Source organism: Hoplias malabaricus, chromosome 8 (genome assembly GCF_029633855.1).
Source record: "Hoplias malabaricus isolate fHopMal1 chromosome 8, fHopMal1.hap1, whole genome shotgun sequence".
NCBI lineage: Eukaryota > Metazoa > Chordata > Actinopteri > Characiformes > Erythrinidae > Hoplias > Hoplias malabaricus.
This window is the reverse complement of record NC_089807.1, coordinates 37,229,811-37,247,686: the sequence shown is the minus strand read 5'-3', so window position 1 is coordinate 37,247,686 and position 17,876 is coordinate 37,229,811. Positions and strand designations below refer to the sequence as shown.

Genomic DNA, 17,876 nt, shown 5'->3' with positions numbered 1-17,876 from the left:
CTCAACAACAAGTGAGAAATATTTATCTTTGGACAGCAACAATATATATTAGCATTTGTCTTCTCTGCAGGCAAATCTGCAGCTGTATTGTACAGGGCGCCTTGCCATCACAGGGCACCACACACTCACCAGACCAAATCACTGACTACTATAAATAATGAACATAATATGTTAATTGTTTTAATATATTAGATACATTAAAGCTGTAATTGAATGGTAAAGGTAAAGCGTTGCTATTGGCATTAATACAAGTGATTTAAAGGCAGTTTATAAACAAGTTTTATTGCTAATATAACATAACTGTGTAGCATAACAATACAATGGAGAATTATAGTAATACAGGATAACAGTTAAGTATAATCGTGCAGTATAATGGTGATGTTTAACTGTAGATGCTAGTATGAAGCAGTTTCACTCTTCACACCTAGAGGGCGATAGCACTATATTGTAGTACTTTTATTGATTGTTGATTGGGTTTAAACTCTGTTTTTATTTGTACAGGAACCAACGGCACATATGATTTAAATATCGTGAAGGTGTAAATTTTGTGTAAAGTCTTTTTGTTTTACGTTTAAAACGAGATTTAACAAATATCCGCGAGTTCAGCCTCAGGAACTGACGTGTTCAGTAAGTAACGTTACAAGCTAATTTAAATGTTTTAGCAAACATTAGGGCTGTGTGTCAAAATCCTTCCTGTTCCCTTAGTAGTGCGGTTCGTAGTCCGCTTATAAAGGCTTAAGTACCAAGTCTGATATTTGTTATTATATTTGAACAAATCCATAGGTTGAGTACTTTGATAATTAAAGTCGGAGTGGACCATTTTGTAGGAAGCAGTAGGGGTGTTTTCACACTTGAAAATCTGGCCCAAGGTCCATGTTTGTTACATTTAATTCATTTGATCTGGTATGTTTTGGTTGCAAAAATATATCAAAATTGTTGCCACTATACTGTATTGTTATCCATTTTGTTCCACATTAAGTGGTAGATCCCATTGCAGTGGCTGATCAGTGCTCTGTCCCAAACCACACATGATATCACTTTCTATTCTATACAACTCAGTGACCTTCTCATAATAATCTATTATGATCTATATATTCTCTCTCATGTACAGCTCTGAACATTACAAAGTGCACAGTCACGTTATATCACAAGGACTGTTCACTTATAATACATTGTTTTCAGTTAAGGCAGAATGGAATGGTTTTGGTAACAAATTTACAGTTAAATATTTTAACATGTTTTCTATTCTTTCTTTGGAGTGAAAACAGTGAGTAAATCCCCTGGTCTCCACTATCACTGTCATTTTTACAGAGATTTTTTTTTTCAAAGATGAAACGGTCATTACAGATATTCTGTTGTAAAATAACATTGCCCTACTTACAGATAAAACTAATCCTATCTAAACAGGGCTTAATAATTTATATGGGTTATACAGAGGAGAAACATTTTGAGGAAAATAACATGATAATAACATGTTGTTTACTGGGTGGTAATATTTTTTAATAATTATCCCAAATGTCCAAAACTTTTAAAATATGGCTTCACTCTCCAAACAAACTGGACCATTTGATTCAGATCAAACCATAGCATTTGTTGAGACATTTTTTTGTTCTTTGTTCCTGACTGTGATTCGACACTCTTTTCACACGTGCTATTTTTGTTTGGATAAAACTGAAAAATCAGAACGTCTGAACCAAACAATATAGGTGTAAAAACCTGACCTTGAAAGTTCAGAACCCAACAGAAAAAGTCCCACCCCCTACTCTCAGCCCTCATTCTGAACCCACTATCATTATTAGTCAAATAATTTAAAAGCTGTCTCTGTGTGAATAATCCACTAAACCCTATGTTGAAGTTATTTCCAAGAAAAATAAGAATCCCCTAATGCCTTAAAAGTGGCTTAAGTGTAATTCAGCACATTCACCTTCATTCTGTACTTGCAAATCTATGAATATGCAAATGGTCACTGCCTTTAATTAGTACTTTGTAGCTCTCCTGCAGCTCAAAAGACCCAGCCCTGCAAGGTGATGGGAATGGTTCCAGAAATTCTGGCTGTGTAATTTAGTCCCCTTCAAAACCATTTTATAAAACCACACATTTATATATACGTGTGTGTGTGTGTGTTTGTGTATGTACATGTATGTGTGTGTGTGTGTTTGTTTGTTTAGAACAGAATATAATTTTATATACATATATATTTTGGTTGCCCCCCCCTGTATGATATCAACAAGTAATGTTGTCAATAATATTTCATTTGCAGGTATTACAAAGAGCATGTTGTGTGTGTGTGTGTGTGTGTGTGTCTGTGTGTGTGTGTGTTTTATTTCCACAAGATTCATGCTAAGTTTGCACCCCTGGTAAGCTTATAAAACCAAAACTTACTGCTTTATCTGTAGGTTTTCAAAATCTGTGCAGTTAAAGCAACTGTGCCCCCCCAACAAACACACACACACACACACACACACACACACACACACACACACACCAGCAGCAGCACGTGCATGCCTCAGGAAACAGCCACAAGTTGCGCTAAGTTTAAACAGGAGGGGAGGGGGAACATTTAGGAGCCATTTATAGGCAGAGACAGAGAGAAAGAGAGAGAGAGAGAGAGAGAGAGAGAGAGAGAGAGAGAGAGAGAGAGAGAGAGAGCCATAAAGTTTCATACCCTGCCACATGGAGCTCTGCAAAGGATCAACTTTGTACCAATTCAGTTCCTGAGAGACAGAATAAAGAAGAAGTTTAGAGAGAAGCTGAAAAGTTTTTCAGAAACCTTTTGAAACCATTAGGTCACCTCTCATCTCACTTCTCTGAACGCTAGTCTTTCAGGAATAGGTAAGTTGCAGAAAAGTTTGAAAGACTGACAGTTTCTATGTAGAATAGGTCACTTGTGTATGTAAAGAGATTATAGAAAATTGCGTGTAAATATGTCAACAGAATGAAAAGGGGGTCTGTAAGCAAACAGTAAACAGTCACGTTTTTAGGAAAAGAACCAGCGAGACTAACATTAGGCTGTGCACATGGCATTGGTTGTTATGAGTCAATAGTCCCTTTATGGACTGAAGGATTGCATCAGGTCTTTTAACCAGTTATGGTTACATTAAAATGATACTGTCTGATTATGCTTGAATACTGTATGGCATGGCACTATTATAGATGCTACACTATATTTATTTAAGTGAACACTAAATATTTGTAATTTATTTGTACGTCACTTAGACTGTCACTGATTAATTTTTACAACTAATTAATTAGTTGCTTTTAAATACATCTGCATACTTTGTTCCTGTTCTGTGAAATGGTATACTAACAGTATCTTTAAAGTGCAATATTTACAGAATGCATCTCTATTTAGCACATAGTCACTGAAACAAGTCCACCTGTTTTTCTGCCTACTCACTTATCCCCATTTCACCCTGCTGTTCAATGGTTAAGACACCCACAGGACCACCACAGAGCAGGAATGGTTTTAAATAAGATTATTCTCAGCAATGCTGTGATATTGACTTGGTGGTGGTGTGCTTGTCTGTGTTGAGGTGGTACAAGTGGATCAGACACAGCGGTGCTGCTGGAGTTTTTAAACACTGTCCACTCACTGTCCCATTCTTATTAGACACACCTAACACATTGGCCCACATTGGTCCACCTTGTAGAGGTAAAGTCAGAGACAGTAACTCATGTGTTGCTGCACAGTTTGTGAAGGTAATAAGTGGACGCTGTCGGCTGGATAGTTTTGGTTGGAGAACTATTCTTACACCAGAAGGATTCTATAAAAACTCCAGCGGCACTGCTTTGTCTGATCCACTCGTTCCAGCAAAACACACACTAACAAACCACATCAGTGACACTGCGGCCCTGAGAACGATCCACCACTCAAATCATACCTGTGGGGTCTTGACCATTGAAGAGCAAGGTGAAATGGGGTTAAGAAAATATGCAGAGGAACAGGTGGACTACAGTCTATATTTGTAGAACTACAAAGTGCTCTTGTATGGTCAGTGGAGTGGATAAAATGGACAGTGAGTGTAGATACAAGGTAGGTGTTCCTAATCCAGTGATCCTTCAATGTTTATACAGTGCAGACTGAAGTGTTAACAACACTGGACAAGGAGAGTTTTTAAGCTTAATTACTAACTACCGTAAGGAAGAACAGTTGTGTGGTTTACAGCTCTTTTGTCTCTTGAAGTATAGTCATATGTTTTTATACACTTTTGTGGAAACTTGTGAACCAGCATTCCACAAAAGAGTTAGGCTGTATCGGTGTTGACATAACCCCTATGTAGCTACACACAACAGATGTATATAATGGTGTTGTATTGTGTGGTCTACACCTTGTGTAAATAGGAGAGTTTTTTACAGCACTGCACAAATATTCATTCAATTTCTAGTTTACAAGATTTTAAGTAATTCATTACAGTATAAACACAATACAAACTTAGCAACTTTTCTTCCTTTCAGGTTTTTAAAGACACCTTAGTGTTACGTGTAACATTGCGTGTTAAGAAGTCGATTGCATTTTCTGCTTCTCATGATGCAAGTGTAGACTTGTCAGACCACGCTGCTCATCTCAGATGTCCTTTACTGCTATGCTTCTTTTTAAACCCAGAGTTTTGTGTTGTCTTCTAACAATAGGGGCGGTGGACAGAAAAACAGGATTATTTTAGTGTCTTTTATCATCCTTGATATCTATTTTTTCTGTTTAGTTAGTCTCTAAATCACAGGGCTGTTTATTATATAGGAATATGTATATTGTAAGGAGTGCATCTGTGCTAATTTTTCTTTTAGGGAAGAACATAAAAACTGAAATGTCTTGTGACAGAGAGTTGCTGACCATGCAATAGCAGTTGGTGTGAAGGAAGCAGCTGTGTGTGTGTGTGTGTGTGAGAGGTTTGTGGTGCTGAGCATCATCGCTTACTTTGGGAAGTGATCTTTGACATGTTGAAATTTCATCCAGTTTCTAAGCGATGGTATCCTTGACTTTGGTTACTTTGCTGATCTATGGATCATTTTACTCTCTTATGTACAACCTCCATTGCCATAAAGTTGGGATTCGTTGATTATCCTGAAACTTGGCTTAATACATAGAAGTAAAAAGGAAAGTTTCCAGTGTTTTCACTGATCAGCCTGACTGCATTTTGTAAATTAAAACACATTTATAATTTGATGCATGCAATAGTCAAATAAAAAGTTGGAATAGAGGAATAATTACCGCTGTGTTTACATCACCTTTCCTTTTAATGACACTGTATAAGCATGTGGGAAGTTTTCCATCAATTCTTGCTTGAAACAAGATGTCGGCTGCTCAACATTCCATGGTTGCTGTCTACCGATTCTCCCCTTCATGATGTGCCATAGGAGATAGATCTCGACTGCAAGCAGGCCAGTCAAGCACATGCATTCTGTTTCTTAAAACCGCACTGTTGTAATGTTATTTTGCTGACATAACCAGTAAAAACTGATCACTTGATGGCAGCGTATGTCCAATTCACACCTCCACCTCAATGTTACATTCAGACATATGTCAGCTATTCATTCCGTAAGCTCTGGTGCATGTCCGTACCATTAGAGAAAATGCCATTGCACCATTCAGTGATAACAATATGAATACGCCCTTGCATATTTGGCACATAGAATGTAGCATCTGTTTTTACTAAAAAACAAGCTGAAATGTGGATTCATCTGAGCACACTATGTTTCCACGGTCTATTTCACTATCACAGTAGCATGACTTTCTTGTTTCTCTTGTTGTGCTGTCTAAGGGCTCAAAGGTCAAGCACGTTCAAATGTTGAAATGAAATGCTTTCACTCTTACCATACACATACAGAGATTTCACTAGATTTCATTTATAATTTAACACCTGGTCATTCCACTCAATGGAGAGTGCATCTTGTTATGAGTTGAAGTACAGTGATTAGGACATTTGTAGCATTTGTGTGCAAAAGCTTCATTATTTCATAATAAATTTCGCTCCAAGACGAATGGCAATTTTAGTGTAAAATCAGGTTTAGACACATGCTCATATAAAAGTACAGTACAGATCTTCTGTATAAGTATTAAAGCAGTGAGAGTCAAAATGCTTATGTTGTGGTGAAGAGGACTGTCTGAACATGTATGTTACGAACCCAGAGGGATTTTACAAAAGCACTGAGAGACTGCATGAGAAAGCCCCATGAAACTTGCTTTCATAACAATGAAATTACATTGTATGAGGATGGTGGTTGATTATTAGATTTGGTTAATGCTTCATGAAAAAAATCATAACAAAAAACAAAACAAAAACAAACAAACAAACAAACAAACAAAACCCAAATGACTTTGTGACGAATTACAGCTTTTTAAACTAATCTCTTACTGCATTATAGGAGTTTAATCCTCATGACCACAAACAGCAAATGACGTTAAGATATGATCCCGGTCTTGGGGCTTTTTAATAAACTCAAATACCATTTATAAGCCTTTTATAACATGTTCAGTAACATTTTAAAATATCCAAAGCCAGTGACAAACAAGACCATATTTTAGACGGTTACATACGTTAACCTTTCTAGTCTTGTTTCACTTTGTGACAGTGTGATTTTGAATAAATTTTATACTGCACTCAAAATATGTGAAAGGACAAGTCATGGAGATGAACTGTGGTGAATAAAATCAACAAAACTTTAAAAGCTACAATTATTATAGGATATGGTACCATTATGTTCCCTAACTAAAGGACCTGAACATGTAACCTTGAAGGTGTCACCACATTGTCAGTTTTTCAGAGTGTAAAAATCATAAGGCATTAATAAAAGAAAGAGTTTTTCTAGGGTTTTGGTTTTTTTTAGGGTGGTAGAGTTGAGAGCACAATCAGTTTTATAGTTTTCATTTATTTCCTCTGTAATGGTAAAATAATAAATTCAAATGTTTATTCTCATACATAAGATATCTTTATTAAAATGATTATTAAAATGATGAGAGATTTGAATGAACAAAGGTTAAATATAGCGTACATAAGGGGATCCATTATCTGTAACTGCGTATCCAGTTCAGGGTCGCAGTGGGTCCAGAGCCTACCTGGAATCATTGGGCACAAGGCGGGAATACACCCTGGAGGGGGCGCCGGTCCTTCACAGGGCAACACACACATTCACTCACACACTCACACCTACAGACACTTTTGAGTCGCCAATCCACCTACCAACGTATGTTTTTGGACTGTGGGAGGAACCAGAGCACCCGGAGAAATCCCACGCAGACACAGGGAGAACACACCAACTGGTGTGTAAATTAAAACCAGTGTCCAGGTCCCTGGAGCTATGTGACTGCGACACTACCTGCTACCATTAACTGTTGATTTTTTATTTTATTTATATTTATATCAATTCATTCATCCAGTGTCTATAACCCATATTGAGTTTAGGGTTGCGGTGGGTCTGGAGCCTACCCGGAATCAGTTGCATATTTATATAAATTAAATTATGTTTAAATGGCAGTAGAGGGGCACAATAAGTAGTGTCGCTGCCGCACATCTCCAGGGTCCAATGGTTGTGGGTTCAATTCCGACCTTGGGGCGATTTGTCTATGAGGAGTTTGGTGTGTTCTCCCTGTGTCTATGTGGGTTTCCTCTGGGTGCTCCATTTTCCTCTCACATTTTAAAAATACATGTTAGCAGGACTAATGTCCTGTCCAGGGTGTTTTCCTGTCTTGCACCCTAGAATTCCCAATAAGCTCAAGACCCACCAGTATTTTCAGGTTACACAATAATAAGTTAGGGATTTGTTATTTACAACACCTTGTATTATCGGTATTGCTAAGTCCAGTCTACAGATACTTTTCTGATTATTTGGATGGTGTTTATACGTAAAGCTTTTTTTTCTGTATAGCCTAAATGTATCTCTCCATCTCCCTCTCTCGCTCTCTCTCTCTCTCTCTCTCTCTCAGAACATGGCTCCATCTCTTTCCCAGGCTTATAAGAGGCGCTGGTGGATGGCAGTGACAGCAGTGATAGAAAACCTTTTGTTCTCTGCTGTGTTGCTGGGCTGGGGGTCTCTTCTCATCATGCTGAAGAATGAAGGCTTCTACTCTCACCTGTGCTCAGGTAAAGCATCACTAAGCACAACACAGGCCTAGCCATGTTTACTGGATTACAGTAATCAATCAGAACATCGACGCCCACTCATCTCTGTTTAATGTCACATAATCATAAGTACACTTTGCAACCTCAAATTTAAGATGTAAGTCAAGTCCAAAAAAAACCCCAAAACCCACTGGTTTTGTGTGAAATGTTTAAATATAGAACAAAATACTGATTCAAGGCTGAGGTCTTGATGGTTTAAATGTAATATTGATAAGGAAAAAATAGTTATGCACTGTAATACGGTCCATTTTCAGGAGAGGAATTGTTGATGCCAACAGATATTGGAGAGTTTTCTAAACATTCCTGTCTCTGCCTTTGATAGAAAATGGAACGGATCATCATGAGATTCATGCTAACAGGAGCTCAGGGGAGAGCATAGTGTGGCTGAGCTGTGTGGAACAGGATGAGATTCTCAACCTAGGCTTTACGATCGGCTCCTTTATCATCAGTGCAGCAACTCTGCCACTTGGGATCTTGATGGACAAGTATGGGCCACGTCCACTCCGGCTGCTGGGCAGGTACGAGATATAGAACCATTTAAGTTTCATTTTTCAAGGTGTTCTAACTAAATCCATTGCTGCATATCAATTGCATATTTGTATCATAATTTAAAAATGCCACATTCATTTATTCATTGTTTGTAAGTGCTTATCTAGTGGTGGGTCTGAAGCACTGGAGGGGACAGCAGTCCTTCACAGGGCGACACACACTCACACATTCCCTCACACACTCACACTTAGGTACACTTAAGAGTAGCCAATCCACATATGTTTTTGGACGGTGGGAGGAAACCGGAGCACCCGGAGGAAACCCACGCAGACACGGGGTGAACACACCAAACTCCTCACAGAGAGTCAAGTGGGGCTTGAACCCATGGAGAGGCAGTCATTTCCAAATTGTTTTATTGAATAACACTGGGTACGTCAGGAAAAATAAAGGGTGATGACAAAAAATGTGAAAACTCTTTAGTAAATCACAACATATTTTATTACTGAAACTCAAAATAAATTATGCTTTCAGAATAAAATGGTGCATCAGTTGAAAAAGCCAGGAAGTTTAATATCTAGTCCCTTCTAACAATGCCAGCCCGGCTGTTATAAATAAAAGAAGATTAGCAGCATTTACCATCATTATAATCACATCATACAACAGCACTCTTCCTAAAATTATAACCAGCGCACATCAACAAACGACTGTTTAAGATTAGCATCCCATTTGCACCATTCTTTAAACACTTTCCGCTCTCCCCCAGCTCCTGCTTTGCCTTTTCCATGATTCTGATTGCTGCAGCATCTTACAACCCTTTAGGTCAGTGTACACAAATACAAAGAGTGAATTTGTTTATTTACATGTGATCATGCTTGCTAAGTACTTCAGTAATGTTTACATATCAACTGGCAACGTCTTGACAACTGCTCATATATTTTATGGAAAAAAAAAAAAAATATATATATATATATATATATATATATATATATATATATATATATATATAAAAGATATGACTTTGACTGTAAAGGTGCTGCATATATTTTGTGAGAAGTGAATAATAATTCACTTTTTAAACACCTCATTTCAATCTAAATACGGTTTCTTCTCTTTTCCCTCAGTGTTTTCTGCCCTCATCTTTGTGGCCGTGTCCTTTAATGGCTTTGGAGGAATATGCTTGACCTTTACATCTCTGACGGTAGGACATATAAACACATACGGACACACACACACACAAACACACACACATACACACACACACACACACACACACACACACATTCACATAACAGAAATATTAAACCTAGGAACATGGGTGACACAAATGATGTAGTTATGTAAATAAGCACTAAATCTCTGAATACATGCCACTGTAACCCTGACCTTAGTGTGGAGTTAGTGATCAATATATTTAAGAAAAAAAAACATATTTAGAGTCCACTCCTGCATCAAAGACTATAGTAAAAACCTGAGTTATTATTTCACAAACAGCCTTGATCTGCATTCTTCTACCATCCACTTCTGTAAACGTTAAAATTGTGAAATGCAGGCAAAAAGCCAGAAAACTGAATTTTTAATATTTACATAGACTTAGCAAATGAAAAAAAATTACCAAAAAAAACATGCATAATTAATATAATGGAAATTATTAATGCAAGGACAAAGAACAGTGCAAGGATAAACGATGCAAGAAGGTACAAAAATGAGATACATGCAATATAAACAGCCAATATATAGCTATAAGACTATATTAATATTACTAAAATATTACTAAACATATCAATGATGTCAGAACAAAACCTCATACCTCCCTTTTTAAATTCGTTAAATATTGTAGATGTGCTCTACACAGTGTGAATATTGCATGAGGAATGTGCCAATTGAAATGCTCTAAACTCATTTGGAATACAATTATTTTGCTATAATTTACAAAGCAGAACACCCGTGTTTTTAATACAGTGTGTGTGCTTTATTGTGTGTATCATTTGTGCATCTCTGTGCATTGTGTTGGCAGAAATGAGGTATGGGTGGCAGCATTTGTGTGTATTTTGGTTGATCACTTTGGAAAGGCACATGTTGTTCCACTTCCAGGCTCTATGTTTTGGCCTGATGATCTCAGCCAATCAGAATACTGGCTTGCCCTCACGCCCTCACATCAGCCACACCCACACACCCCTAACCATATGCACACAGTCCTCTCTGTCTGGTCTCTCTCTCGCTCTCATTTTTCCTCTCTGTATTTACATGTTCATTCTCTGTACTTTCCTTTTTCACTTTCTGTGCTTTTTTGTAATAAATATAATTTAAATATATTAAGAAATGGCAATACAATTAAAGACAGTTATAATTATTATTATTCATGTTCAGATCAGATCAAAGCACAAAAAACTATCGGGCATTTGGACAAAACTACTCTTTCATATTGCCAGAGTTTCCTTCATTGCCTCATTTCTCTCTTTGTCATAGTGCCAGACTGTGTGCGTGTGTGTGTGTGTGTGTTTGTGTGCTGCTGACTGGTCATTTTTGCCATATTTCCAGGGATAGATGGCAATGTTCTTAATGGATGGACGCGTGTCCTGAGCTGAACTTTGATAAAGAGCAAAGCAAGAGGAAAATATCTCAGAAATTTCAAGGGGCAGACTCTGTGTTGTGTTTTTGTGTGTGTATGTGTCCATGTGTTTGTGTGTCTGTGTGCAAATATTTATCTCTTTTGGGATTTATTTGGACAAGGTAAATGACAGAAAAAAAGAAAGAAAATGAAAAAAAAAGCTTATAAACAAAGTGGAAATGACCCAATATCTGAAAAAATGAGAGAATATGTAAGTGATACAAAAAAGAGACAAAGGCTAGAATCGAAAAAGACAAAAATATTTCTGAAAGAAAAAAACCTAAATGAAATAAATAAAAAAGGAGAAACTGTAGGAAGAAAGATCAGAAGTAAGTAAGATTTAAAGATAAATAGTAGGAATGAAAGGAGAAGAACAGACAAGTGAAGGTGAATGGAAATAAAGTGACAGTGTGAGGAAGAGTGAGTGTGTGTCAGATACATACCACATCAGAACACATGTGCATTCACGTGTTCAGCTTGACTAAAAAAAAACTCCCTGCTTACTTCACTGCAGCCTTCAGAGCAGAACAGTTCTCACCTTCTCTCTCTCTCTCTCTCTCTCTCTCTCTCTCTCTCTCTCTCTCTCTCTCCTCTCTCTCTCTTTCTCTCTCAGGATGACACATTTTACATACTCTAATACACTCTTACACACTTGTCTCACACAAATATTGTACAAATGATTAGATCGGAGGCAAGCTGAATATGACCTGCTAAGACCTGCTGAACTCCTAGGATCTAGTATAATACAAGCTAATGGTGTGCTACCTCCAAAGCCATAACAGCATCTTTTCACCTAGCTTTTTAAGACAGTTTGAGCCCAGACACTAATAATTATTTCAAAGCAGTTCTCTAAGTCTAAAAGGAAGACAACAAAAGGGGGGTGAGGGCAGTGAACTTTGACTATGTGTTTTAAGTTGTAAATGTGCTGAATGCCTGAGTTACACACAGCTGTTCTGTTCAACGTTTCTGTGCCTCAGGCCAATTGAGCATTGAACTACTAAGAGCGCCCTCCACTGACCATGGACACAAGTAAAAAAAGTAAACATTCAATTGCAAGACCAGTTAAATGGTCCAGATTATTTGTTCTTTACTCAGAGCTGTTTAATGTAATATTGTTGTATTTTATTCCAGCTCCCCAACATGTTTGGAAATGTGCGCTCCACCATTCTCTCGCTCATGATTGGCTCTTACGCCTCTTCTGCGGTCACCTTCCCAGGAGTAAAGGTAAGACTTAAAAACAAGCAATGCTCTTCAGCATTTGTAGAAAATGAAATCCACTTATAAAATTACATTTTTGGCCTCAAAGGAAGACCATAAAATATTGTAAAAATGTATTAATAATTCTGTTTTGTTACGAATCCACAGAAAGTTATGGTAGGGTTAAAATTAATATCCTTCTGTGTCACCCATCTTTTTATGCTGATGACCATTTATCTTTCCACTTACTCCAAGTAGTCCATGCCTCTATCTCTCTATCCATATATAGACATATATAACATTTTTGGACCTACACAGAACCAAAGAATCTTTAAAAGGTTTATATTGAAGTTTACACTTTTTCTGATTCCATTTTTATGTTTCTTTCTTCATCAGGTAATTTATGATGCAGGTGTGTCCTTCGATGTCATCTTCTGGGTGTGGGCAGGTTTAGCCGGCCTTGTGTTCATCAATTGCTTTGTTAATTGGCCTGTTGAGCCTTTCCCTGCCCCCGAGGAGATCAACTACAAGTCAGTATTATATTTTTTAGTAATGTGAAAAGCAAGCAAACAAATAAATATTTCCCCTTTTTATTTAAAATTTTCTACATAAATTGAACACAGGAGATCTCCTTTGCATTGTGTGAAACTTTGTTGAAGCATGGGCCAATGTCTCTAAAACTTAATAAAAAAAAACTTATATATTTAGGGGTTAATATATAACAGAGATCAAAATTAAAACAGTTTAATCATCATATGACATAAGCAATTGGTAATGTAAGAAACAGAAGACCACTGTACACTTTTATTTAATTATTATTTGCATGTATATGTTATTTTATGATATATACTACACCATATGTTGTAACGTTCTATTTGTTCAAAAGAAAGACAATTTTTTGCAAAGTTGCCAAAATGACTAGGTGTTGTGAACATTAAACAAGAGGTTCAAAGGAAATCAATTCTGATATAAGAAATACACAGAAAATGATTTAGAAATCTGTAAACCTGTTACTAATTTCTCTCATTCTTCCTCTGACAGTAAAAATGTGGAGCTGAGTGGTGCAGCGAGGGAGGATAAGGTGACTGGAGACCACTGCTACAGTGATATCGCCACTGAGGAGCAGGAAATATCTAAAAAAGAGCCCTCTACAGATTATACACTCAGCAATGGACTGGCGACACAGAGCCAGGGTGGGTATATACCAGCGATGACTGGTGGTAAATTTGTGTATTAAGCACCATTAAAGGGACAAAATATGCAAAGCGGGAAGTGGTTGGAACCTCTTTCTTAAGTCGTACTAAATCAGTGTGACAGCCAAAGCCATAAATATAAATGAAACAAACTATAAATTTAATATGTATTAATCAGTGCTTTATGACTGATTAAAACAGTAAGTCAACAATGCAACAGTATTCAGTTGCCTTTTCAGGGTAAAGACTTTTTCAAGACCATTTTTGTGTCAATAATGTGTAAACAAGTGACTAACTTTGTTTGTGTGTTTTATTGTTGTTGTTCAGTTTCACCTTCGTTTCGCAGCTCTGTGTGTTCAGCGATATTCTTGTGGAGTTTAATCACCATGCCAATGACTCAGCTCCGCATTATCTTCTATATGGGAGCAATGAACAAGATGCTGGAGTTTTTGATTATCCACGATGACCCCAACCGTGAGCATTTTACTTATACATTCAGTCATTCATTCATTCATTGTCTATAAATGCTTATCAAGTTCAGGGTCGCTGTGGGTCGGAGCCTACCCGGAATCACTGGGCGCAGGGCGAAAACACACCCTGGAGGGGGCGCCAGTCCTTCATAGGGCGACACACACTCACACATTCACTCACACACTCATACCTACGGACACATTTGAAGTGCCAATCCACCTGCAAACATGTGTTTTCGGACTGTGGGAAGAAACCGGTGGACGAAACCCACGCAGACACCGGGAGAACACACCAAACTCCTCATAGACAGTCAACCGGAGGAAACCTACGCGGACACAGGGAGAACACACCACACTCCTCACAGACAGTCACCCGGAGGAAACCCACGCGGACACAGGGAGAACACGGCACACTCCTCACAGACAGTCACCCGGAGGAAACCCACACGGACACAGGGAGAACACACCACACTCCTCACAGACAGTCACCCAGAGCGGGACTCGAACCTACAACCTCAGGATTCATATTATTGATTCATAACAAAGATGTTGAACAGATACGTGTTAGTTTAACCATTCTGCTTGAGTTTAAGGCTCAGAATATATTGAGTAGATTAATCATATAACGAGTAGTACAGATTGCTATATTATTTATGGTTTATATATTGTTCTTGCTGTATTATTTATTAAATATTTTTTATGTTATTTTGTAGGAACATAGATTATAGAATTATAGCCATACATTTCCAATAAATAAGATCAAATTCACAAAATGACACAGCTTTGCAACAAAAAATTTTAAAGAATGCATCTGTCGACAGCTGAGAGCTTTTCAGTTATCCGTGGGTCTCAGCAATGTGATGCATCTTTTTACACTACAGACAGCAAAGCACAAAAAAAGGCTAATGATTGTGTTTTCATGTGCATTTACACATTCACTAATCTTTTTTTATCCTTCTGTTTGCTCCAGCTCCAGAGGATTTGGTTATAGAGGCAGAAAACCAAGGTAAGAGTATATTTTCTAAATCTACGGATGTTTTTGTATGAATATAATAATTGATTGTGATATAAGAGTTTATATGAATTTGTATGTGTTTCCTCAGTGAGTTTCTACTCGTCCATCTTTGGCATTCTGCAGCTGCTGTGTCTGGTGACCTGTCCTCTTATTGGCTACATCATGGATTGGAGGATGAAGGAGTGTGAGGAGGAGACGAGCATAGTGGATGGAAAGCAAGGGTATGGAGAGAGAGAGACATTGAGAGAGAGAGAGAGAGAGAGAGAGAGAGAGAGAGAGAGAGAGAATAGTTTATATTATTTAATAACATTTACAACATCTCCATCAGGCCTCCCAAGAGAGACAGAAAGATCCAGAAACTCACCAACGCGATCAGAGCCTTTATATTCACCAACATGCTACTGGTTGGGTTTGGGGTCATCTCACTAATAGACAACCTGCCTTTACAGGTGATACATCATTTTTAAATTTGCACTTGTGTTTCAGCAATTTACACGTCAATAAAAAACTGCACTTCATTTTTCCCTCTCTATGTAGTTGCTGTCTTTTGTTCTTCACACCATGGTAAGAGGATTCGTTCACTCTTGCTGTGGAGGACTTTATGCTGCTGTGTAAGTATTTTAGATGTATCGGCTAGAAATAAATGTTTCAAATACAGGGCTATATTAAGCCAAACCTCACCTGTGGTTCTAGGAGTGCAGGCATCAGGGTAAGACTGATATGATGAATAATTAATTATTTAATACCTGCAAGATAATGTTCTCCTTTCTGTTGGTCAGGTATCCATCGAACCACTTTGGGACTCTGACAGGTCTGCAGTCTTTACTGAGTGCTCTGTTCGCCCTTCTCCAGCAACCGCTTTTTGTCTGCATGTTGGGGACACTGAAGGGAGACCCTTACTGGGTGAGGTTCACAAATTCACAGTTCAAGTGTTCAATGAGCCCATGGAAATCTCAATTTCTTTTACAAATAAAAGCAACTGCAAAACACCTTTAACAAATTTCTTCTTGTCTTCCTCCTCAATCAACAGATCAACCTCGGGCTCCTTATCTTCTCCTTAGTGGGGTTCTTGTTGCCAGGATACCTGTTTTACTACCGCAGACAGCTGATTAAAGAGAAGAAGGTTCGGGACAAGGCAGCATCAGGCCAGTTAGCACATGAGATGGTCACCCTCAACCAACCAGCAAATGGCTCCGCAAAACACCTTAGCAATGGACTTGATCCAGATGAGGTTTAGAAAAAAAAAAACTTACAAAAGTGTTGCATGAACAGAATAGAGAGTGTGATAATATTAAATATCATACAAAACATTTGGCGGCTTCCTGTTACTTCAGATTGTAAAGACCTCCAGAATAATTTAATGTCCTTTTCTCAAAACAGAACTGTCCTCCAGGTAAATAAAGCTTTTTACAAGACATTTTCTGTATGTAGAATCAAGACCTTTGTGGGGACCAAATTAGGTCCAAATAACAAAAAAAAAAATCAGTGTTGCTGCTGATTGACCAAAATCCAAACATCAAAACGTCAGCTTTGGATACCAAATTGCAGCTTGTAAAATAAAAGCAGAGAAGTAATGCACATGCACCATTTAAACGAAGAGCATGGATATCATGCTTATTTTTACTATCTGATAACCACCATCAGAACCACCGTGGAGTATTTAATAGCATCAGTGATGCTTCAGACTGGCTAATATTGCTACCTCCTCCAGTCAAATCTCAACTTTCTACAGTTAAAGACATTGTGGCCAATCAAGTCTATTGGCGCAGAAGGTATGTGTGTATTTTATAGTGCATTTGTATTACATGTTCAGGTAGATTCTTCAAAATGTATTGCTTTCTTTTTAAATGTGTGCATGGCAGTCTTTGCTTCTATAATATATGTCTCACTTAGACAGGGTTTTGGTTCTTTGTTTCGTGTCCATTGCTTGCCTCCCCATGGCTTTTGACTGTGTGCGGGCACTGTCTAGTCACTAAATCACCAAACAAGATTTACTTTCATGATTTCAGAATTATTCATGGTTTTGTCAAGATGTGTTGCTGTACTAGGATTTTTAGAACATATAATTACTGTAAAAGCATTATAGGCAGGCATTTAGAAGCTTTTATTTTATTGAGTATTTGTTGAGAAAAATATTGCAGTGGTGTAAATCTGGATGCCATTATGGTCATAAGCCATGAACTGTGCAATATAATAATGGAATGTACTGTGTGCATCTAAAATATTTGCCCTACAGTATTCTAATGATGCTTTGACATTTGCTTTTTCATGTGTGTGTTAGAGGCAATTGCTGACTGCACTTTGAATGTCCTAAAGTGTCATTATTTTGTATGATTGCATAAACGTGTAGTAAACAAAACGCAACACCACTCAATCTAATTCAAAAGCTGTGTGAGTTGTGGAGTAACCGCGTGTATACCTATTTATATGTATGTAAAATATGCATAAGTCTAGTGTAAAATACATTTAGAAAATGTGCTTATGCCATTAGGAATGTATCGTTCTGTGCGGCTTTTAGACCCTGCCACCACTTGTGAGTATGAGCTTTACAAATTCTTCAAGTAAAATAGCTTTGATGCTAACTTTAGGTGAATTACCTAATTTTGTGTGTCCTCTTCTCTTTCTAGTTAGTCTGGGCTTTGGTTTAAGGTCGTAGGTTAGACATCCATTTGTATAATGTCTTTAGCAGCTTACTCACAGTAAAAGTGGAGGAGGGACCAGTGAAGGGTGAATTTGATTAAAGCAGAAGGCACTTGTCTTCAGCGAGGTTAGCTTCAGCAAACTAATTAG

The 17,876-nt window shown here is 37.7% G+C and overlaps 1 protein-coding gene across 2 annotated transcripts; it reads left to right on the top strand.

Moving 5' to 3' along the window:
• Positions 1–498: 498 nt before the first annotated feature.
• Positions 499–17,411, top strand: slc43a1b (solute carrier family 43 member 1b). Of its 2 annotated transcripts, none has more exons than XM_066679120.1 (15): positions 499–627; positions 7,919–8,075; positions 8,437–8,632; positions 9,367–9,422; positions 9,725–9,801; positions 12,343–12,435; positions 12,805–12,938; positions 13,450–13,601; positions 13,929–14,075; positions 15,042–15,077; positions 15,175–15,307; positions 15,415–15,535; positions 15,624–15,697; positions 15,866–15,989; positions 16,117–17,411. In XM_066679120.1, the coding sequence occupies exons 2-15, from the start codon at positions 7,922–7,924 to the stop codon at positions 16,321–16,323; spliced, it is 1,704 nt and encodes a 567-aa protein (XP_066535217.1). In that variant the 5' UTR covers positions 499–627; positions 7,919–7,921; the 3' UTR covers positions 16,324–17,411. The 2 variants fall into 2 exon arrangements, with proteins under 2 accessions (XP_066535217.1, XP_066535218.1); XM_066679121.1 differs by lacking the exon at positions 499–627 and adding an exon at positions 2,653–2,832.
• Positions 17,412–17,876: the final 465 nt, after the last annotated feature.